This window comes from Panulirus ornatus, chromosome 64, assembly GCF_036320965.1.
Source record: "Panulirus ornatus isolate Po-2019 chromosome 64, ASM3632096v1, whole genome shotgun sequence".
Classification (NCBI taxonomy): Eukaryota; Metazoa; Arthropoda; class Malacostraca; order Decapoda; family Palinuridae; genus Panulirus; species Panulirus ornatus.
This window is the reverse complement of record NC_092287.1, coordinates 1,840,325-1,864,639: the sequence shown is the minus strand read 5'-3', so window position 1 is coordinate 1,864,639 and position 24,315 is coordinate 1,840,325. Positions and strand designations below refer to the sequence as shown.

Here is a 24,315-nt window from a genome sequence, read left to right as displayed (position 1 = left end):
CAGCTCATGTCACCAATGACCATATTCATGAACTCACTCTCCCTCCTCCTCCTCCTCCTCCTTGACTGCCACGGTCTGACATAATGCATGACGTCACCCACTGCAGGAGAAGCTTACGTTTCCAGCACATATGACGCCATCCAGGGCTGGAACACATGTATGGCCTGCATCTACTACGTCACCTACAGCAACACCTGATCTACTACGTCACCTACAGCAACACCTGATCTACTACGTCACCTACAGCAACACCTGATCTACTACGTCACCTACAGCAACACCTGATCTACTACGTCACCTACAGCAACACCTGATCTACTACGTCACCTACAGCAACACCTGATCTACTACGTCACCTACAGGGACACCTGCGTCTGGGCAAGCCTTGTGAGACAGACACCAGGGGAGGAGGTAGCGCTCAGCAGAAACATATTATCTCAGTAAAAAATATGATCGCAAAGAAATAAATTGATCTAATGAATTTAAAACAACGACGCCCGGGAGAAAATGCCGGGTTCGTCGTTTTTTCATTTGTACTTTTGTATATTTTGTCCATCTCCAGATTACGTCACAAATACGTCACAGAAAAAGAAATGTCTTTAATGATAATTGTTGTAACTTCTTATCTTGGTACATGGTCATGTGGGGGGGGGGGTCTACTACCGTGACTGTGTTAACAACGATAACATGACTTGTTATGTGTACATCTTGTTGTTGTTATTGTTGTCTCCTCCAGGTCAGCCAGCCCTGGCTAGCTGACTGGTTGGTTGGCTGACTGGTTGGTTGGTTGGCTGGCTGGCTGGCTGGCTGACTGGTTGGCTGTCTGGCTGGCTGGCTGGCTGGCTGGTTGGTTGGCTGACTGGTTGGTTGGTTGGCTGGCTGGCTGGCTGGCTGGCTGGTTGGTTGGTTGGTTGGCTGGCTGGCTGGCTGGCTGACTGGTTGGCTGTCTGGCTGGCTGGTTGGTTGGTTGGTTGGTTGGTTGGCTGGCTGGTGTTCACCACATACGTAGGAAAGTAAAAAGTGCAAAAGCCATTAAACATGTCCATACAACCCTCTCTCCTCAAGGGCCTGTTGGTCCCCATGTTCCCTCAGGGCTTCCGTTAACAGTAGCCTTCTGTTATAAGAGAGTAACAGCCCTGTTAACTTCACGTGGGCTTAAAGCCTTTCATCCTGTTGTTATCTCTGATGTTCTCTTTGTTCATCTGTTCATCGGCCCAGCGTCCTATGTGTATTTTGAACACGTGTGAGAGCTTGTTCATACAGCTGAACATACAGCTGAACATGTATGTATTCTTGTATTTCTCCTTGTGTACGTATGTGGCAGTTGCCCCGCCTCGGGCCGTATCTACTAATACATCGTGATACATTAGCAATAGATTAGCTGTATTCCTTTCCGTCAGCTGACGGTTATTATATGCAGGAGGAGCCCGCTAGAACACACACACACACACACACACACTATATATATATATATATATATATATATTTTTTTTTTTTCATACTATTCGCCATTTCCCCCGTTAGCGAGGTAGCGTTAAGAACAGAGGACTGGGCCTTTGAGGGAATATCCTCATCTGGCCCCCTTCTCGGTTACTTCTTTGGGGAAAAAAAAAAAAAAAGGGGGAGGATTTCCAGCCCCCCGCTCCCTCCCCTTTTAGTCGCCTTCTACGACACGCAGGGAATACGTGGGAAGTATTCTTAATCCCCTATCCCCAGGGATAATATATATATATATATATATATATATATATATATATATATATATATATATATATATATATATTTTTTTTTTTTTTTTTTTTTTTCATACTATTCGCCATTTCCCCCGTTAGCGAGGTAGCGTTAAGAACAGAGGACTGGGCCTTTGAGGGAATATCCTCATCTGGCCCCCTTCTCGGTTCCTTCTTTGGGGAAAAAAAAAAAAAAGGGGGGGAGGATTTCCAGCCCCCCGCTCCCTTCCCTTTTAGTCGCCTTCTACGACACGCAGGGAATACGTGGGAAGTATTCTTTCTCCCCTATCCCCAGGGATAATATATATATATATATATATATATATATATATATATATATATATATATATATATATATATATATATATATATATTCCTGAGTCCACGGGGAAAATGAAAAACGACAAGTGGACTCATAGGAATATACTTGATCACGCGCAAAATTGTGATCCTTTCCAATAATATATATATATATATATATATATATATATATATATATATATATATATATATATATATATATATATATATATATATATTTGGAATATTCAGACTGAAAGTGAGTGTCCCTCAGAGAGAGACAGGGAGAGAGAATGATAGCGAGAGAATGCGATATAGTGGGGTCCACGGTATGATAGAGGTTAGGTTAGGTGTCGTGGAGGTGAGGGATGGTGGAAGGAAGGAATGGTGGTTTTACAGTTGTCGTGTCTGCTTGAGAGAGAGAGAGAGAGAGAGAGAGAGAGAGAGAGAGAGAGAGAGAGAGAGAGAGAGAGAGAGAGAGAGAGAGCACACTCTAATCTATCGTGTCCACAACAGACGCAAACCAGAAGACCAGGGGTGGCGGGGGGGGGGGGGGGTAGGGACCATGTATGGGTCGGGGTGGCTGCAGCCTCCCAGGATGATGCAGCTAGTCAGTCTGGGTTCAGCCGTCGTCGCGTACGGACGCACGCTGCCGCCGCTCCACCTCTGGCCCAGCGCACACCGGGTTAAAGCCCGCCCGCGCCCCCTTATCATCATCACTACACAAGCCAGTCTGGTCACATCTACCGTCACCAACAACCCTGCCTTCTTCTTGCCCACCCTCCCGCCTCTCTGTGCTACATGTGCTCGAGACACGGTCAAAGATCTCGTACTCTCCTTCTCATGTACATGTTAAAACATTAGTACATTGCGTCATGTGCTGTTCTGTACAGAGTACATCCAAGATGGACTAAGACAAGAGCTGAAATCATACTGTACCCACCTGTACTTCCTGTATGTATCTATTTCTTTAACCAACTGTATTCAATTTCCGACCATCTGACGCAAGGCTACGTCGAGAGAGCACCAGTGAACAACCCACACGTGGGTATGCGAGTATACTGACGATACAAGTATACCCCACACTGACGACATACCACACAAATATACCCCACACTGACGACATACCACACAAGTATACCCCACACTGACGACATACCACACAAGTATACCCCACACTGACGACATACCACACAAGTATACCCCACACAGACGACATACCACACAAGTATACCCCACACTGACGACATACCACACAAGTATACCCCACACTGACGACATACCACACAAGTATACCCCACACTCACGACATACCACACAAGTATACCCCACACTGACGACATACCACGCAAGTATACCCCACACTGACGACATACCACGCAAGTATACCCCACACTGACGACATACACACAAGTATACCCCACACTGACGACATACCACACAAGTATACCCCACACTGACGACATACCACACAAATATACCCCACACTGACGACATACCACACAAGTATACCCCACACTGACGACATACCACACAAGTATACCCCACACAGACGACATACCACACAAGTATACCCCACACTGACGACATACCACACAAGTATACCCCACACTGACGACATACCACACAAGTATACCCCACACTGACGACATACCACACAAGTATACCCCACACAGACGACATACCACACAAGTATACCCCACACAGACGACATACCACACAAGTATACCCCACACTGACGACATACCACACAAGTATACCCCACACTGACGACATACCACACAAGTATACCCCGCACTTACACTTGGCAAGACTTGTGAAACGTTGTTATCATTATTACCCAGGTAGCCGGCTCGTGGGCCCCAGGTGAGTCAGTTGTGTGTTATTAACAAGTTATGAACTGTTCATACTGCAGGGGGAGGGCAGTTCTACAATGGGGGGGGGGGGTCATCAGTTTTATCTGTTCGTTGTGAACGGTGTTATCATGATGCCTCTCATTATGATGCCTCTTATTATCATGCCTCTCATTATGATGCCTCTTATTATCATGCCTCTCATTATGATGCCTCTTATTATCATGCCTCTCATTATGATGCCTCTTATTATCATGCCTCTCATTATGATGCCTCTTATTATCATGCCTCTCATTATGATGCATCCCTTTATCATAACTCTCATTATCATGCCTCATTATCATACCTCCCATTATCATGCCTCTCATTATCATGCATCCCTTTATCATACCTTTCATTATCATGCCTCATTATCACACCTCTCATTATCATACCTCTCATCATCATGCCTCTCGTTACCATGCCTCTCATTATCTGGCATGATTAAATCATTTATTTAATGTCCTTTTCCAAATTCCAGGATAAAAATGGGAAAATTCTTTAGTGTACATCATCAAACGTGCCTGGAAGGAGAGCACGTGTCTGCTTACCAGAGCTTCTGGCTCTCTCTCTCTCTCTCTCTCTCTCTCTCTCTCTCTCTCTCTCTCTCTAGCAGGGAGCACATGCTCACTCCTTCCGTTTATTGGGCATATATATATATATATATATATATATATATATATATATATATATATATATATATATATATATTTTTTTTTTTTTTTTTTTTTTTTTTTTTTTTTTTTTTTTTTGTACCTCGTCGCTGTCTCCCGCGTTTGCGAGGTAGCGCAAGGAAACAGACGAAAGAAATGGCCCAACCCCCCCCCCCATACACCTGTACATACACACGTCCACACACGCAAATATACATACCTACACAGCTTTCCATGGTTTACCCCGCACGCTTCACATGCCTTGATTCAATCCACTGACAGCACGTCAACCCCTGTATACCACATCGCTCCAATTCACTCTATTCCTTGCCCTCCTTTCACCCTCCTGCATGTTCAGGCCCCGATCACACAAAATCCTTTTCACTCCATCTTTCCACCTCCAATTTGGTCTCCCTCTTCTCCTCGTTCCCTCCACCTCCGACACATATATCCTCTTGGTCAATCTTTCCTCACTCATTCTCTCCATGTGCCCAAACCACTTCAAAACACCCTCTTCTGCTCTCTCAACCACGCTCTTTTTATTTCCACACATCTCTCTTACCCTTACGTTACTTACTCGATCAAACCACCTCACACCACACATTGTCCTCAAACATCTCATTTCCAGCACATCCATCCTCCTGCGCACAACTCTATCCATAGCCCACGCCTCGCAACCATACAACATTGTTGGAACTACTATTCCTTCAAACATACCCATTTTTGCTTTCCGGGATAATGTTCTCGACTTCCACCCATTTTTCAAGGCTCCCAAAATTTTCGCCCCCTCCCCCACCCTATGATCCACTTCCGCTTCCATGGTTCCATCCGCTGACAGATCCACTCCCAGATATCTAAAACACTTCACTTCCTCCAGTTTTTCTCCATTCAAACTCACCTCCCAATTGACTTGACCCTCAACCCTACTGCACCTAATAACCTTGCTCTTATTCACATTTACTCTTAACTTTCTTCTTCCACACACTTTACCAAACTCCGTCACCAGCTTCTGCAGTTTCTCACATGAATCCGCCACCAGCGCTGTATCATCAGCGAACAACAACTGACTCACTTCCCAAGCTCTCTCATCCCCAACAGACTTCATACTTGCCCCTCTTTCCAAGACTCTTGCATTTACCTCCCTAACAACCCCATCCATAAACAAATTAAACAACCATGGAGACATCACACACCCCTGCCGCAAACCTACATTCACTGAGAACCAATCACTTTATATATATATATATATATATATATATATATATATATATATATATATATATATATATATATATATATAAGTTTTTAAGGAAGTGTCGAGTGAAGGCTTTTTGTAATTGAAGACAATAAGAAATCCTGCAGGGAAGATGTTAAATGTATCATTATTATAATTATTTATTGTCATTACCATCATCACAAATTATCATCATCACTATCATCAATATTAGTTATCATTATTATCATTCCAGTTATCATTATTATCATTCCAGTTATCATTATTATCATTCCAGTTATCATTATCATTCTGGATTATTACGAACTTGGTCAGGGTAAGGTGGGCCAACAGGCAAGCCAATATTTGTGTACGAGAGAACAGCAAGACCAGGGTTCGATCCCCCGGTCATGACGAGACCAGAGGAGCAGGTCATGGGTGCCCTAACCCCCCCCCCGCCCCCAGCCTTACAATGGTTCAACACAAGGAAAGGAACAACCCAGTATAACACGGTCTTGCCTCCAAACCTTTGTCACGTATCCTGGCTCTGTTTCAGCCACGTCATTAAAGGCTTTTCTCCCGTCCCATTCCTCTCCTATATTGTCTCTCTACCCATCTCTCACGCCTCTCCCATCCCCCGTCATTAACACTCTGCCCCTCCCTCCTGTTCCATTCCTTTCCCACTCACACGCCTCCGTCCCTTTACACCGCCAGTGTTTCCCCAGCACTTCAGAGCACCGCCCACCCTGGATAATACCTCATTCACAAAGTGATGTAAATGTAAAATCAAACGACCACTCTACCAGCGTAAAACACACTCCACCCAGGAGAAAAATGATGAGACGGTGAACATGTGTGTCTTGTGTGGTGTGATCATGGTGAGGACGAGGGTTAATGATGATGATGATGATGATGATGATGGTGGAGTCTACAGTGGTGACCAGGTCATCATCATCAGCCGCCAGTCTGCTGGCGGAGGAAGGTCCTCCCCTCGCAGCTCCTCGTCATGCACGTCGTGTTCTTTGTAAGCTCCCTGTGTTGTCATCTCTCCCTCTCTCTCTCTCTCTCATGAGTGAGTCACAGCGTCAGGTTAACGAGAGAGAGAGAGAGAGAGAGAGAGAGAGAGAGAGAGAGAGAGAGAGAGAGAGAGAGAGAGAGAGAGAGTATGTGGAAGGGTCCGGGGGTTTTGATCCCAGTCTGAGCAAGAGGTTCCACCACCAGCCTCTTGATCCTCCTCCTCCTCCCGCCGCTGGACTGGAGGATCCAAACCTCCGCCCCCCCCCACCTCGGTGTTCTTTGTTAGGATCACGGATCCTTTGATCCTTCATCTGTCTCCTTCAACGGGAGGGGATAGGCCGCCCCCACTGTGGCACCCCCAGGCATCCGCCAACTCCTGTGTTTCGGCCACTTCTTCCGGGACTCCAGGGGGCAGGCGCTGGCTGGATGCTCTCCTACTGAAGGAGGGCTGGGACCAAGGCCACGGCTGGTGTGGTGTGGACAACACTCTGAGAAAGCGTCATGTTACGTAGACTGACGAGGGTCTTAGGGTTGTCTATGCCTTTTGTGACGTCTTCACTGCCTCGGTAGACATTAACGAGGTGATCTGAGGTTTGCTGGACTCGTTTAAGCAATGCCATGTTGTGGTGTCAGGAGTGACGACTTACCGAAGGTGGCAGTGACAACACAGAACGAGAGGAGGGGAGGTCTGGTGGTCACTGTAAACCTCTAACACAAGATTTTCTTCACTTTTCTCGGTGAGGTTCGAGTCTCGTTCATGTCTGGAGTTATGTGTACGTCAGGTTGAACATATCAGCGGTGAGAGACATCAACTATTTTACCTTACTCATGATCATGCAGGATATATGAAGCACGAGTCCAGTACCTTACTGTGTGATGTTATGATTCACCTTGCACGGCTGTGAAGGGAATAATTTCTTCAACACCCGCCCCTGGGGAGGTGGGGACCAGGTCTTCAACACCCGCCCCTGCGGAGGTGGGGACCAGGTCTTCAACACCCGCCCCTGCGGAGGTGGGGACCAGGTCTTCAACACCCGCCCCTGGGGAGGGGACATAGCCAAGCCCTCCCAATACCCAGTGAAGTATAGCAATCTCCCCCACCACCCAGCCAGTCATTCTCTCGTACCAAACCCCGTGTATTCCGGGGGTCATTCCCGGCTGTGGCGGGATACTTTCTTCGGGGAGGTACGAGGCTGGCGTCAGCATCATGGCTCGGTGGGTGAGGCACTCCCTCACACACACACTGCCTGCCTGCCTGCCTCACATAACGACAGGACGACGAGGAACACGACGACACAAGCGCCTGTAGGAGGCTCTTGTGTGTCTCTGTCAACACTGGTCCAGATAAACCTGGGGTTGTATGGTGCCTCCTCAACCACGACGGTCCGACCCTTAACCATGACGGTACGACCCTTAACCTCGACGGTCCGACCCTCAACCTCGACGGTCCGACCCTCAACCACGACGGTGCGACCCTTAAGACGGTACGACCTTTGAGCACGACGGGGTGCGACCCTCGAGCAAAACGACACAATCTGTTTTTGTGAAGACCTGACCTGTCACGTGAGTGTTATCCTGTCAGGTCAGAGGTCAAGCCCTCACACAGGAGGAAGAAGAACCCTCTGTGCTTTAGGTTACCCACCTTGATGGTCAGGTCAAAACCTTCAAGCACTGTCACGTACACCAACCCAGGGACCTTCCATGACTGGCTAACTATCCTTGTTATAAAATCCAGCAGGAGAGAACATCTTGAAAAATAGTCAGTGTTGTTTATATAAGGTTTAGACTCACGAGTCTGTTTTCCTGCAGACTTTAGTCCACCTTGGTGTGGGTGGAGTCTCTATTGTCAAGCTTGGGAAGGTTCGGATATAATTAATGTGGCCGCGAGAGACGGATTTCTTGGTGCAAGATTTTCTTTTAGGATTTTGATAAACGTTTTACAACTATAGATTTCCTGAGCACCAGGTGTTGATCTCCCACAGCAACGGGTGTGGATCTCCTGAGCAGCAACTGTACATCATCTCCTGAGCACAAGATGTGTCCACATTGCCATCAGTAGCTGAGCTGCTGAAGGCTCAGGCACTCTGCTCCTCAGCGCAGTACTGTGAAGGCAGCACTGCTGACTGGTCCGTGTGTGTGTGTGTGTGTGTGTGTGTGTGTGTGTGTGTGTGTGTCTGTGTGTGTCATGAGTCAGTGTCGTGAGGGTTGTGAAACATGAGAATATTGATCCGTCCCTCACGTTAATATGCAAATGACTAACTCACGAAGGGATAAAAAACCATGACAGTTTTGTTGAGGAGGTATTGGTAATTCAAACAAGACCTCAGAGCGAACGAAGGCTTCTCATTATTAGCCCTGGCTCGCCTCACACGACCATGACTTATTAGAAACCAGAGTTTTGAAGACATCATCATTTGCGTCTCTGAGAATATAGAAATGTCTTCACAACACAAAGATCGATTCATCATGTTTACTTCTTTATATCACAGTTTATTAATAGTTCATTGATGGATTTATGTGTCGTCCATGTCGCATGTGATACACTGTACTGAACACGTGACACAAGAGAAGCTGTAACACGTGATCGTGAAATAACTAAACTACAGGAATATGAAGATCCTGAATATGAAGATCCTGAATACATTGATCTTCTCCAAATATTATGTTTGGGAGGCTGCCAGCTGGTGCAGTGACACCAGCTGCCGTCACCACTCCTCCTTACTGGTCTGATCTCATAGCATAAAAGCCAACTCAGGGGCAATACAGTGTTAACCCTTAAGGTTGAATGTTGTATTACTCCCGTACCGAGTGAGGAGGGGTGGGGGGGGGGGGCATTACAGTGTCAGTCTCTACGGTAAAAATGACAGGGAGAGACAGGTATACCAACCTGGGTATACCAACCAGTCAGTATCCTCCCCCCTCCCCCAAGAGAGCCAGTGGTCCCCCCCCCCCCCCCCCCCCCCCCCCCCGGCCGCTGGGGAGGAATGCTTTTAACTGTGTCACATAAATTCTTCCTGTGGATCCTGCCCAGTCAGCGGGGGGTGAGTAACTGTACCAGAGGGGGTCGTGCCTCCCCCAGCCACCACACACACGCTGTACCAGGCGGGGGGGGAGGGTCGTGTCTCCCCCAGCCACCACAAACGTCTCTGTGTCTCGTCTTGACATCATCTTTCCTGTTGAGGTTATCAACTGTTCTCAGTGTGGCTCGAACCCTGGATCCACCATCTCCTGGTAAAAGCCATTCCGCCAGAGCCACGTTCAATACCCACCCCGCAGGACCCCCCCCCGTCCCCCAGTACAGCATCAGAGCCAAGCTACACACTCACCTGGACTTTAACATTTTCCTGAAAGAACTGACAAAACACGAAGCTACAAGGACACTGGGCAACCCCCGGGGCCCGCCACGTGACCCCGCTTACCCTGCTCACCGTTGGTCAGGTCAGCAGTGGGTTGTGACACACGCTGGACCACGCTCTCATGTTGGGTGTGAAATCACTTTGTTAAGTAGTGATGATGATGAGGTGGACTGTCTCCACGAAACATGTTCTGCCACATGTATAGAATATGATCACATGTTCAATAATATTGTATCAAGTACTGGTGAAGTGCGATTTCACCTCTCTCTCTCTCTCTCTTTACATACGTATATATGTATACACACACACACACACACACATATATATATATATATATATATATATATATATATATATATATATATATATATATATATATATATATATATGAGGGCTATTTATTTTGTGTGTGGTACACCAGAGTGTAGCCTGGGGGAGGGTTAGGTGCTCGAGAGAACACAAGTTGTGGGGAGGTGGCTGTTGAGACGGTGTTCCTGTGTGGACCCCCTGCTGGCTGCCACCCCCCCCCCCATCCAGGGGATGGAGAGAGAGAGAGAGAGAGAGAGAGAGAGAGAGAGAGAGAGAGAGAGAGAGAGAGAGAGAGAGACTACAGGAAGGCCAGGATGAGAAAAATGATATCAATTTCTTAACTTTACACAACCCGGAATATTTTTTACCTTAATAACGTATGGAGAATGAGCTGGAATTCCTTCTGCAGGAGCGGTGTGTGTGTGTGTGTGAGAGAGAGAGAGAGAGAGAGAGAGAGAGAGAGAGAGAGAGAGAGAGAGAGAGAGAGAGCACGTAGCATTATCTTGCACCGCTACACAACCGGTTCCCTTCCTGTCTCACACTGACCTCCAGCAGACGATAGTAGAGCCAGACCTGCCATACGGGTCACACTCCAGTGTCTTCAAGTTCCAGAATCACACTTATGTACCGAAATTATGGCGGCGCGAATCGGCCTCTCTCTCTCTCTCTCTCTCTCTCTCTCTCTCTCTCTCTCTCTCTCTCTCTTTGTGCCCGTAAAGAAAACGGAAATCTTCCCGTCTTGTCATGAGGCATTTTATTCCCAGTGAAGAAGAATAATTGGCTGGCTCGTGATGGGAAAAGAAACTTTCTGACGTCACTGTGACGTAAGTACCACTGAGATCCTGGCCAGGGAGTGAGTGTTGGCTTCACTGTACTGCACTGGTGTTGTTTCTTCAGTGATCGTGTATTTCGTCACTAAATATTGTCGTGTGGAATTTGAGAAAAACTCATTGAAAATATAACTAAAAGTATTCTAAAGCTATGATGAAAACGACGGTACGACCCTTGAACACGACGGTACGACCCTTGAGCACGACGGTACGACCCTTGAGCACGACGGTACGACCCTTGAGCACGACGGTACGACTCTTGAGCACGACGGTACGACCCTTGAGCACGACCTCGCGAGCCTTGACTATGCGGCCTTGCCTCTGACCTCTGCCTCATAGGGAAGGTCAAAGGTCGGGTCATTATACACAAGGACCCTATCATGCTATACCATGACAACAGAACATACAATAAAAATAATCATACAATAAGTTGTTAGGTCGAAATTCTTATTGTGTTATGCCAGAGCATGACGTTTTCTGTGGAGGAGAACATGGGTTATTGCCTGGCCAGGGGCTCTAGCGGTCCCTGCCTCGTTAAATCCGCCTTAATTGGGTAGTTAACCTTGCCTGACGAGGTCACTAGGTCGTAACGATGGGAAGGCTTCAGTATGGGACCAAGTCTTGTTTACTGTTGTACTTTAAACAAACTGCCTTGTTGTAGTTTACAGAAAACGGCGTGTACTTCAAGGAACGTTGGATTGTTATTGTCTACAGAAAACTATGCTGGGGAAACTTTTATAAAACACAATCTATTTATTTCAAGGTTTTTATTAAGTGTGCGGTAGATTTTACGTTCTTCTATGCAAAATTTGCACCACCACATCTTCGTTGCCCCAGCCAGCATATTGAGGACAAATTGCCACCTAATTGTGGTAATGTATTTTAACGAGGATAAAACAGCTTTCCAAAATACAGTGAACAACATGCGTGGAGCAATACTGGCCCCTCAAACCATTTTCAAACCCTGAAATTATAACGTATCGTGACCTGACCTGACCTGACCTGACCTTATATATATCCGTGGGGTATATGCGTCCGGTGATATGTTGGGTATATCCAGGAAGTTCAGCTGAGGCACGAGGGTACAACACAGAACTGCCATGGGCGGGCCGCCACACAGACACAACAGCTGCCCAATATTTTATGAAGAAATGGAACAGATCCGAGTGAGGGTGATGACGTAAGGGAGGGAGGGAGGGAGGGAGGCTTCTGCTGTGTTAAAGGTGTTGAACTGGGTCATGCAGGCTCCCTCCCTGAGCTGGGTCATGTAGGCTCCCTCCCTGAGCTGGGTCATGTAGGCTCCCTCCCTCCCTGCGCTGGGTCATGCAGGCTCGCTCCCTCCCTGAGCTGGGTCATGCAGGCTCCCTCCCTCCCTGAGCTGGGTCATGTAGGCTCCCTCCCTCCCTGAGCTGGGTCATGTAGGCTCCCTCCCTCCCTGAGCTGGGTCATGTAGGCTCCCTCCCTCTCTGAGCTGGGCCATGTAGGCTCCCTCCCTCCCTGAGCTGGGTCATGTAGGCTCCCTCCCTCCCTCCCTGAGCTGGGTCATGTAGGCTCCCTCCCTCCCTGAGCTGGGTCATGTAGGCTCCCTCCCTCTCTGAGCTGGGTCATGTAGGCTCCCTCCCTCCCTGAGCTGGGTCATGTAGGCTCCCTCCCTCCCTGAGCTGGGTCATGTAGGCTCCCTCCCTCCCTGAGCTGGGTCATGTAGGCTCCCTCCCTCCCTGAGCTGGGTCATGTAGGCTCCCTCACTCCCTGAGCTGGGTCATGTAGGCTCCCTGGGTCATGCAGGCTCGTTCCCTCCCTGAACTGGGTCATGCAGGCTCCCTCTCTCCCTGAGCTGGGTCATGTAGGCTCCCTCCCTCTCTGAGCTAGGTCATTTAGGCTCCCTCCCTCCCTGAGCTGGGTCTTGTAGGCTCCCACCCTCCCTGAGCTGGCTCATGTAGGCTTCCTCCCTCCCTGAGCTGGGTCTTGTAGGCTCCCTCCCTCTCTGAGCTGGGTCATGTAGGCTCCCACCCTCCATGAGCTGGGTCATGTAGGCTCCCTCCCTCCCTGAGCTGGGTCTTGTAGGCTCCCTCCCTCCCTGAGCTGGGTCATGTAGGCTCCCTCCCTCCCTGAGCTGGGTCATGTAGGCTCCCTCCCTCCCTGAGCTGGGTCATGCAGGCTCCCTCCCTCCCTCCCTCCCTGAGCTGGGTCATGTAGGCTCCCTCCCTCCTTCCCTGAGCTGGGTCATGCAGGCTCCCTCCCTCCCTCCCTGAGCTGGGTCATGTAGGCTCCCTCCCTCCCTCCCTGAGCTGGGTCATGTAGGCTCCCTCCCTCCCTCCCTGAGCTGGGTCATGTAGGCTCCCTCCCTCCCTACGCTGGGTCATGCAGGCTCCCTCCCTCCCTGAGCTGGGTCATGTAGGCTCCCTTCCTCTCTGAGCTGGGTCATGTAGGCTCCCTCCCTCCCTGAGCTGGGTCATGTGACCTCCCTCCCCCCAGCAGGACACATCCCGCACCCCCAACATGTACCACAACAACGTTACCTCCACACTAACACTGGACGGCCCCAGCCATAACATCCACCACCAACACGTGCTCCTCGTCATCCACCACCAACACGTGCACCTCCTCATCCACCACTAACACGTGCTCCTCGTCATCCACCAACACGTGGTCGGTCTCAGACAACCTAACATCTCTTAACCCAAATAAACCATCAAAATCTCAATATATAAACTACTTTCTGTCGTGTACATTAGATGTGTATGATTACATGCTGGAACTTATTGGTGGTTTTCATGAACCCCTGCTGATGGCCATGTCATCTATAGAGATATATACGTCTTTCCACAAATCATTCCCACGTATTTTGTTAAGCCAATAAGCTCGAATCCCTCACGAACGAATCGCATTGCTCCCGGATCGGATTTGCTCGCGAACGACCCGTGTTGATCCGGATCTTTGGCTCATCGATGCATGTGGTGTAGGGTCGGGCGCCCGTCTTGAACACGGTCACCAGGGAAGGCAGTGACGGGTACTGTGTGGACGATGTGGTCAACATTCGCATGAGAGAAAATGGGAAACATCGTCATGAGAGAAAATGGTACATGTAAACCATTCACGACTGCGTGCCCAGGTGTCGAACTCAGGCCAAATGGATAACTACAAGTGAGGTTGTCCACTGGACCACGACAGGTCAACAGCCATCCATGTTTCTCTTACATCAACTTTACATATACTTAACCCCAGTTTATCTCCTGTATCCCCCACCCCCCCTCGCGCACACATACACACACACACACACACAACGCGGGTCGTGTCTGCGTCACACAATCGTAATCTTTCGTCCAACGAGAATAAACCAGAAGTAAAGAACTTAGTAAATGATAATGGTAAGGTTACTGGACTCGTAATAACCCTGTTCCCCCTGTGCTAGAAAATGGGATTCGGCTCCTGAAAAACGGTAGGAACTTGTTGCTGAACGTGTGAGGTCAAGGTCTTAGTGGAGGTCAGGCCTTGAACCCTTTTGACCACGACCTTTCGACTCTTAGGCACGACTATCAAGCACTTCGGTACGACCCTTGGTTAGGACGACTAAGCCTTTGACCTGACCTTCACTATGGAATGTAGGACTCTAGTGCTGGTCACATGGGTTGAAGACAAGTCATGCCTTTCAACCTCTGACCTGGTTTGGGAAGCCAGGTCACGCCTCCCTACCTGGGACCTGGATTTGCAAGCCAGGTCACGTGCACCGTCTAACGACTCATTCACTGGCCACCCACCCACTGTCTTACTCACTGACCCGGGGAACCACTCACGCCTCAAGCATTTTCTGAACTCCCTCTGAGGAGAGCGCCTTTGTGAACTCGGTCCCTGAGGAAGGATTGGCACAGACAACTTGCCATTCTTTATGGGAGTTCCACCAGCCTGTTGGGGTCAGCAAGAAATATTCATACGAAATATTATGATTAATCCATTCGTTACCACACTTCGTGTATAGAATGCAGGGACCATTGCGTTCATCCTGGGTAATCGAGCGAATGTCTTAGCTTTGTGTTTAATACAGACAATTATATATATAAGAGTCAATGAGTACAAATTTCCTTGTTTATAAACTACCCAACTACGTATGGACTAGATGTGGTGAACAGTGGTTGGCCCAAATCGACAAGGTCTGGCAACATTGGTTGACCCGATGAGGTTGTGGTGCCAAACTTGCAACTCGGGGACGAGGGATCTATGGTAGCAAGACATGATGGTGGCGGGGATGGTGCAGGAACTTAATTCCCGAGCTGTCGGATGAGGTTCCGGTGATGGCAGGAGAGAATCGTGAGGACGACTGCGTGTGGCGTCTCTCGACAGGTGGTGCAGGAACAGGGAAGGTTCTGGGAAGGATGAAGGAGGGTTGCATCTCCCTACGTGCAGGTGCAGGGAGTCCAGCTGTCTCAAGTCTACCAAGACTGGACAGTCGGTGGATTTGGAGATGGTAATGACATCTTTCCAGGTCGTTCCTCGTCCAGAGTCACACGGAGAAACTTGGTGGCCAGACCAACTTGGAGGCGGGGACTGGGATGGGGTATGGCTGGACGTGAGACATGGTGTGCTGCAGAGTAAGGTGGGTGGCGATGGTCCAGCTCTGGAAGCTGTTAAGAATCATCTTTTCACACTGACACAAGTTTTCTCAAGCTACTGAAAGGAAGTGAGTGGTCGGGGGAGTGGCAACAGGTCGTAACTCGAAGATATTTGTAGATTTGTTGACATTTGGTATTGGGAGACGAAGTCTTCCAGTCAGTGGGGCAGACTGAATGCTGTAGGGGAGGCGCAGATGATGGACGAGTGGTTTGGTCAGTTCAGGGTTGGAATCCTTCTCCAGCTTCACACATTGGTTCATGGGTGTTGTAGGGTGCTTTACCCTTGAGGTTGTGTCATTATCTGCTGATTTTAAATTCTTTTATTGACGGAGGGGATGGTGGGGCTGGATGTCAAGCAGGGAGGTGGAAGGTATCAAGGTGGAGGAGTGTCTGCTGATGGTGGCAAAGTGTACGTGGGTAAGTTGATCTCCTAATGAAGTGGGGTGGGAGGTGACTGATGCTGGGAGAGGAGGGAGTTTGCCAAGTCAAACCACCAACCCCTCAAGGTTCTCCATAACTCTAGCTGATGTTGGCATCATTCAAGTGTCGCAGTTGGTAGAGGTTGTAAGATCTTGTCGTAGTGTGTACCTCACGAATCAATTTGCTACCGACATTCTTGTAGGGTTTGTGATGATGAGGTAAAAAGGTTCGCTCTGGCTGCTGCATGATATATAATGGTGGGTGTGATGCAGGGCACGTCCGCTGCCTGAAGTGTTGCAGAGTTCTCGAGGAAGCCATGGTAGGCATCCATGTTGGTACTGATGCAATCATTCCACTTGGTGTTAATGTCATCCATGCTTTACACTTCAATTCAGGGATGCCATACAATCCACTGCCCCAGGTCACGTATTGCTATATACGTGAGCGGCCTGTATGGTCTGACATTCTCCACCAGATGCTGCGTCTGTATGGATGCAGGGGACATAATCCTGATACACATGTGAGAAATACATCAGATGATGGGTGGCTGAGGGTCAGGGGCGAAATTCGTTCACTGTTCTCATCCTGTTTGGGATGGTTTACAGATTGCGATAACTGTAGCTGTTGTTTAAGTCTGCCGTGTCAAATTCACTGTAATCACAACAATAACTTAGCATACCTGACCTAAATGTAACGTGAGGTTTTGCTAATACATCTCTGTAGGGGGAACATGGTGGATGGTGCGGGACGTAGTGAACGACAGAGGGAGTGTAGCGTGGTGTTCCTCGTATTGTACAACCCTCCTTTACCTTCAAGACACTCAGGATGTATGTATCCTTATAACACAGAGCAGCACTACACCTCCAGCAGGTGCCTGGGTGATGGGGTACATCATAATGTGTAGATCACGTTACATGGATGACCCGTCGCGATTCTGTGATGGGTACAACACCAACCTTGGCTGACTGACTGGAATGATGACCTCGAATATCCTGTACACGAGGAGGTCAGGTGGTGTTGCCGGGAGAGAGAGAGAGAGAGAGAGAGAGAGAGAGAGAGAGAGAGAGAGAGAGAGAGAGAGAGAGAGAGAGAGTATAGTAAAGTTGTTGTCCTTCATTGTTGCAGGTTGACAGATGGCCGTCAACGTTGTCATCCCGCTACTGATCCCTCTGGAGGAGAACCTTCACAACAGTGAGTACACGACCTGCCCTTCATCTTGTGCCTCCACCTGTGATGATGGCTCCCCTCCACCCTGGCCTCTGTACCCCTCTACCTCCACCTGTGATGATGGCTCCCCTCCACCCTGGCCTCTGTACCCCTCTACCTCCACCTGTGATGATGGCTCCCCTCCACCCTGGCCTCTGTACCCCTCTACCTCCACCTGTGATGATGGCTCCCCTCCACCCTGGCCTCTGTACCCCTCTACCTCCACCTGTGATGATGGCTCCCCTCCACCCTGGCCTCTGTACCCCTCTACCTCCACCTGTGATGATGGCTCCCCTCCACCCTGGCCTCTGTACCTCTCTACCTCCACCTGTGATGATGGCTCCCCTCCACCCTAGCCTCTGTACTTCCCTCTTTTCATTCCCCTATAATGGCTCTCCACCAACTAAACCCAGTATCCCTCTTTTCCCATTTGTGATGATGGGTCCCTTCCATCCAGGCTACTGTGCCCCTCTTCTTTTATCTGTGATAATTCATTTCCATAATGGCATTGAAAAATTTCTCGCTGTATAAATAAACTCCTGTTCCTGTGCGCCCATCAAAAACTTAGTATAGTTAGGCTTAAAAATTTTCGTTTTCTACTATGGATCAAAAATAAAGAAAACGAAAGGTTTATGGGTGGCTAATATAATATTAGTTTAAAGAGGATCTGTACGAACTAAACAATATCATATTTATAAAATATGGAAAAATGTGCATAAACACCTTAGAAATCTTTATTCTGTTCATCGCGTATAACAACCCTTCATGCACATGCATCATTCACAGGAAGAGTTATGTTTCCTGAATAGTTCTTCAATTCATTCATTCACTGGCCTATATCCAAAGTAGTAAATGTCCTGTGTATTCCCCTCGGTGCTGAACTTCAGGGAGGATACACAGGAGACACTGTCAGGTCAGGAATGATGCAGAAGCTGGTCAAGTGACATATGTGGTCCGTTCCACACGTAGACACTTTGGCTCGGGTTCAGGTCAAAAGTAGAAACAGCACGGAAGGGTACGTAATAACACAGTAGAGTACGTAATAACGCGGAACCCACTTTAGATTTTAAAAAAGTAAGGAAAACACAAATAAACACTTCCATAACACGTAGAAGCTCATATATATATATATATATATATATATATATATATATATATATATATATATATATGAAGGTGCGCGTTCATATACACTTTATTCGTATTTATATATATATATATATATATATATATATATATATATATATATATATATATATATATATATATATATATATATATATAACTTTTCTATAAAGTCATAGTATATATTTTTCTGTACTTTATTTAGTTTAATCTCTTTAACATTTCAATGAAGGTCATACATTTTAGGTTGTATAAGATTCTCTGCTGTGAATGTTGCTTTGGGGCCATTACAGCCGGAAATTAAGCTCTGAAATAATTAAACGTTTAATACATTCCTTAATTATCTCCAGTCCATAATTATTCGTTATTTACCGTCGCCACGAAGTTGTTAATAACCCTGTCCAGCATCCTCCCCCGGAACTGGCCTATAACCTGCCTGCCAGTCCATCATGGGGTACGACTGTTTTGCATGACGTGTGGGGTGGGGTTCTGCCTGACGTGTGGGGAGGGGTTCTGCCTGACGTGTAGGGTGGGGTTCTGCCTGACGTGTGAGGTGGGGTTCTGCCTGACGTGTGAGGTGGGGTTCTGCCTGACGTGTGGGGTGGGGTTCTGCCTGACGTGTGGGGTGGGGTTCTGCCTGACGTGTGGGGTGGGGTTCTGCCTGACGTGTGGGGTGGGGTTCTGCCTGACGTGTGGGGTGGGGTTCTGCCTGACGTGTGAGGTGGGGTTCTGCCTGACGTGTGGGGTGGGGTTCTGCCTGACGTGTGAGGTGGGGTTCTGCCTGACGTGTAGGGTGGGGTTCTGCCTGACGTGTAGGGTGGGGTTCTGCCTGACGTGTGGGGTGGGGTTCTGCCTGACGTGTGGGGAGGGGTTCTGGCTGACGTGTGGGGTTGGGTTCTGCCTGACGTGTGGGGAGGGGTTCTGACTGACGTGTGAGGTGGGGTTCTGACTGACGTGTGGGGTGGGGTTCTGCCTGACGTGTGGGGAGGGGTTCTGACTGACGTGTGGGGTGGGGTTCTGCCTGACGTGTAGGGTGGGGTTCTGCCTGACGTGTAGGGTGGGGTTCTGGCTGACGTGTGGGGCTGGGTTCTGCCTGACGTGTGGGGAGGGGTTCTGGCTGACGTGTGGGGAGGGGTTCTGACTGACGTGTGAGGTGGGGTTCTGACTGACGTGTGGGGTTCTGCCTGACGTGTGGGGAGGGGTTCTGGCTGACGTGTGGGGAGGGGTTCTGGCTGACGTGTGGGGAGGGGTTCTGGCTGACGTGTGGGGAGGGGTTCTGGCTGACGTGTAGGGTGGGGTTTGACGTGTAGGGTGGGTTCTGCCTGACGTGTGGGGAGGGGTTCTGGCTGGCCAGTGTGGGGTCATGATGGCCAACCCGGCAACACTACACCATACACATGAGCTGGTTCAACGCCTCGTGGTTCCCTTCCATGGTTTCTATGGCGTTCTTTTAGTCCCTGAAAACACACGTCCTGCTGGCTAACGTGATCACCGGCCTGTACCTTGGTCTCGACATGAGAGAAAACCAAAATTACAGAAAACCCAAGATTTTATACACTGCTGCGCGACTTGTGTTCACACAACTCTCCTCCTCCCACTTCGTGTCCGTCCGTCTGCGTTTGTCCTGCCTGTATTTCACGAAGAATCACGTGTGCATATAATTCTCCCATCTTCTCTGAAGGGAGGAGCTTTGTGAAATCCCCAGGTGACTTGTGACAGACAGACGTCGTGTTCACAGTGTGTAAGATATTACAGAAAATGGACAGTGGTAACTGTGATGTCTACTGTTATGTCCAACATCCGCTCCCTCCCTCTCCGATCATCTTTATAAAACGTCTCATTAATATTCTTATATGTCCCATGTCTTCCTGGAAAATCATATTCAAACTGCGTGGAAACTTATAGATTTCTTGGGATAATATCCTACCACAATGGCGATCAGTTTTTCCAGGAAGAAGTGAACGGTTCATTTCAGATGGTGTTCGGGATGAACGAGGGTCTGGTCTATCCTTTACCGGGAAATTAGATGGAAAAATGTAGTTTACTGGAATTGATAAGTGTCCAGACTGAGGGCCTTGTGTGCCGTGGTAGAGGGCTGGGTCTGGCTGTGGGGCAGCTCACGTGAGCTGGGTGTGGGGCAGCCCACGTGAGCTGGGTGTGGGGCAGCTCACGTGAGCTGGGTGTGGTGCAGCCCACGTGAGCTGGGTGTGGGGCAGCCCACGTGAGCTGGGTGTGGGGCAGCCCACGTGAGCTGGGTGTGGGGCAGCCCACGTGAGCTGGGTGTGGGGCAGCCCACGTGAGCTGGGTGTGGGGCAGCCCACGTGAGCTGGGTGTGGTGCAGCCCACGTGAGCTGGGTGTGGGGCAGCCCACGTGAGCTGGGTGTGGGGCAGCCCACGTCAGCCGGGTGTGGGGGCAGCCCACGTCAGCTGGGTGTGGGGCAGTGAGCAAGGGTGTGGTGGTATGCGTGCATGATGGTCGTGGTCCAGTTCTCCTGGTTAGTTTCTACGTTGTCTTGACTTAGTTCAGCTCAGGGGAGAAGGGGAGGCAGTCCACTGTCCACGATGATGAGGTGTGAGGTGACGCTGGACGACGTGTCTTGGTGGTGGTGGTGTGGGCGGGGAGGGCACTGTGGTGCTGGGTGGTGGTGGTGTGGGCGGGGAGGGCACTGTGGTGCTGGGTGGTGGTGGTGTGGGCGGGGAGGGCACTGTGGTGCTGGGTGGTGTGTGTGGCCGACCACCAGCAGTAGTGGGTGGCACTGGCTGAAGTGGCTGGCACTGGTCAGCCATATCTGGTATAACCAAGAGTTGATGAGTATGATAATCATGGTGAGGAGTCCACAGTGTGTGTGTGTGTGTGTGTGTGTGTGTGTGTGTGTGTGTGTGTGTGTGTGTGCGTGTGTGTGTGCGCAGGAGAAGGTGCCAATGTGGTGAGTGCAGATCTCGGGGTGAAGTCGACGCGTGTGGAGTGTGGCGGCGGGTGTGGAGGTGAGGCACACAGTCTGTGGTCGCTCTGCCTGGCACGCGGGTGTCCAGGGCCGCTTCCTGCCTCACACAGTGCCACGCTGGACGACTTCCTCCCTCACACAGTGCCACGCTGGACTGCTCCCTCCCTCACACAGTGCCACGCTGGACTGCTCCCTCCCTCACACAGTGCCACGCTGGACGACTCCCTCCCTCCCTCCCTCACACAGTGCCACGCTGGACAACTCCCTCCCTCACACAGTGCCACGCTGGACGACTCCCTCCCTCCCTCCCTTACACACAGTGTCAGGCCAAGTGCCACTCACCTACTCATGTGGCGGCTTCACGTGTTGGTTGGGTCAGGTCGAAAGGCTCCGTGAGCAAGGGCGATTAATGCCTCGTTCAGTCCCGCGTGTTTGATTAATTCTTTCATGATTAATGTATCTTATGATTATTGACGTATCAGAGACCTCAACAGGATGATTAATGCCGTAATCTCCCGTCATGGGACAGAAAATAGGCCTTTGATTCTTTGACATTGATCCAGAGGTGAATTGGTGATTATATCGAGATGTCAATCAGAGATAGATGGTGATCAACGAGAGATTGATCTAGCGATGGATCACCGAGTATTAGAGAGCGCAAAATGGTCGCAATCTTTGAAGGTTTTAATCATAAATGACGCTATGTTCTTGACTGATTACAATTAATCATAAGAGATTGATTGATGGCTAATATCAACCATACGTGACTCAGTTTACTGGTGTTTGTCCACAATACAATTCTGAAAAATTAATCAGAAAATATTTAAAAAGTGAAAGTGTCGCAAATGTGCATTTCTGACAACGAGCGATAATCTCTCACATTTATTTCCTATAATGAGGAAATATTGCGATGGCTTTCAACAAATAACGCTGCCAGACCTTACAGAAAAACGCACGTAAAGCATTTTTTTCCCCCAGGAATGTAAACTTACAAAGTTCCTCCAGTTGGAGGTGACCCAAGGATAAATCATCAGGGAGCAATGCACAATAAATGACGCAGACGAATACAAACATAAGTTCACGCAACAACGGCAAAAGATAAGGACTACAGTCCTTAGCCTCACTGGCCACTGGGGAGAAAAAAGTGCTCAAATGACTCGTTGTTTATCTGTTGATAGGAGCTTTTTATAATCTGATATTTACATATATATATATATATATATATATGTATATTTACTATGGGTAAAAGCATTCTATACTTCTATGTAATCTGTTGGGTGAATCATACTGACGGGGGAATAGTTAAGAGCCAGCGTAATGCTTAGAATTATGGATGATAAATATCGGCAAAAAGCAGAGTATTATTCTCGAATGAGTTCCATACTGGCGATCAAAAACTTCAGCGAACACTTGACGCAACATGTCTGACCACAATATTAGTTTATCCTCACACTGACCATCATTTCCTTCCTTAACTCGTGAGGTTGACTGATAGGAACACCAGCATTACTTGCAAGGACTCTCTGCATGTCCAGAACAATTTCCTGCCAAAATAACACGAGCAGCCAGCCAGCTGGCGAACAAAATTAACAGAGACCAACTGAAAATTCTCTGAGGTCGTGGGGTCGTGTGAGCTGTGTGTGTGTGTGACCCGGTTGTCTCGGGGTCTGTTGTGGTGGGTGAGGCCGTCCGCTGGGGACGACCGGTGAACCCCCGGGTACGTCCCTGGACCACCGCAGTACCGGGCCAGCCATGGACCCAGGCCAGATATTCCAGATCATCACCAACAGCACCCTCTTAGGTGAGTACCCCCCCCCCCCACCTGTGTGGACCAGAGGCTGGCCCGCCTGGACCTGTGTGGACCAGAGTCTGGCCCGCCTGGACCTGTGTGGACCAGAGTCTGGCCCGCCTGGACCTGTGTGGACCAGAGTCTGGCCCGCCTGCACCAGTGTGGACCAGAGTCTGGCCTGCCTGGACCAGTGTGGACCAGAGGCTGGCCCGCCGGGACCTGTGTGGACCACAGGCTAGCCATGTGTGGACCACAGCCTGGCCCTGTGCGGAGCAGAGGCTGGTCCACCTGCCCTTAGGGGCTGTCTTGCGAAATGGACCAAGAGGCTACCATGGTCCAGCCCTCTTTACACACACACACACACACACACACACATACGCACGCACGCGCACACACGCACGCACGAACACACACGCACGCACGCGCGCCTGACCTGACCTGCACCACACTGGTAATCCTTACCCCCTCCCCCCCCCCCACTCCCGTGATTTCCCGTGGGTGCCACAATCTCATACATCAAACATATCGGGAAAACCTCCAACCTTCCATCTTCTGATGAACAGAATATTACACATCTGCTCATGCCTGTCCCGTTTTCTTTCTCTCATATTTCAATATCCACCTTTTGACATTTTCCTCACAGTTTTAGATTATAAACACATGACTGAGCGAGGGTATCAGATACTTCATCTTTCTTATATCTCACTGTCTATATCAAATCTCGCTATATGGTCTCAAATGTCTCGTTTCCATAATAAAGTCTCTTCCTGTCTATCTCTCCACGGGACGGGAGGTGAACAGGAGGCCGTCTGTCACGAGTGATATATATATATATATATATATATATATATATATATATATATATATATATATATATATATATATATATATATATTTGTCGCTGTCTCCCGCGTTTGCTAGGC

The 24,315-nt window shown here is 49.0% G+C and overlaps 2 protein-coding genes across 7 annotated transcripts in view; one reads left to right on the top strand and one right to left on the bottom strand.

Moving 5' to 3' along the window:
• LOC139746260 (uncharacterized) overlaps positions 1-24,315 on the bottom strand; it is a 224,400-nt gene that overhangs the window by 63,046 nt on the left and 137,039 nt on the right. The window lies entirely within an intron of this gene.
• LOC139746258 (putative neural-cadherin 2) overlaps positions 3,661-24,315 on the top strand; it is a 92,930-nt gene continuing 72,275 nt past the window's right edge. Inside the window, exons 1-2 of one of the 3 annotated variants that reach the window (XM_071657289.1) lie at positions 3,661-3,896; positions 17,453-17,518. In XM_071657289.1, the coding sequence (XP_071513390.1) occupies positions 17,461-17,518 (58 nt within the window). In that variant the 5' untranslated portion in view covers positions 3,661-3,896; positions 17,453-17,460. Of the gene's footprint in view, positions 3,897-17,452; positions 17,519-21,494; positions 23,405-24,315 lie in introns of those variants that run through there. The other 2 variants (XM_071657287.1, XM_071657288.1) reach the window with 2 other exon arrangements.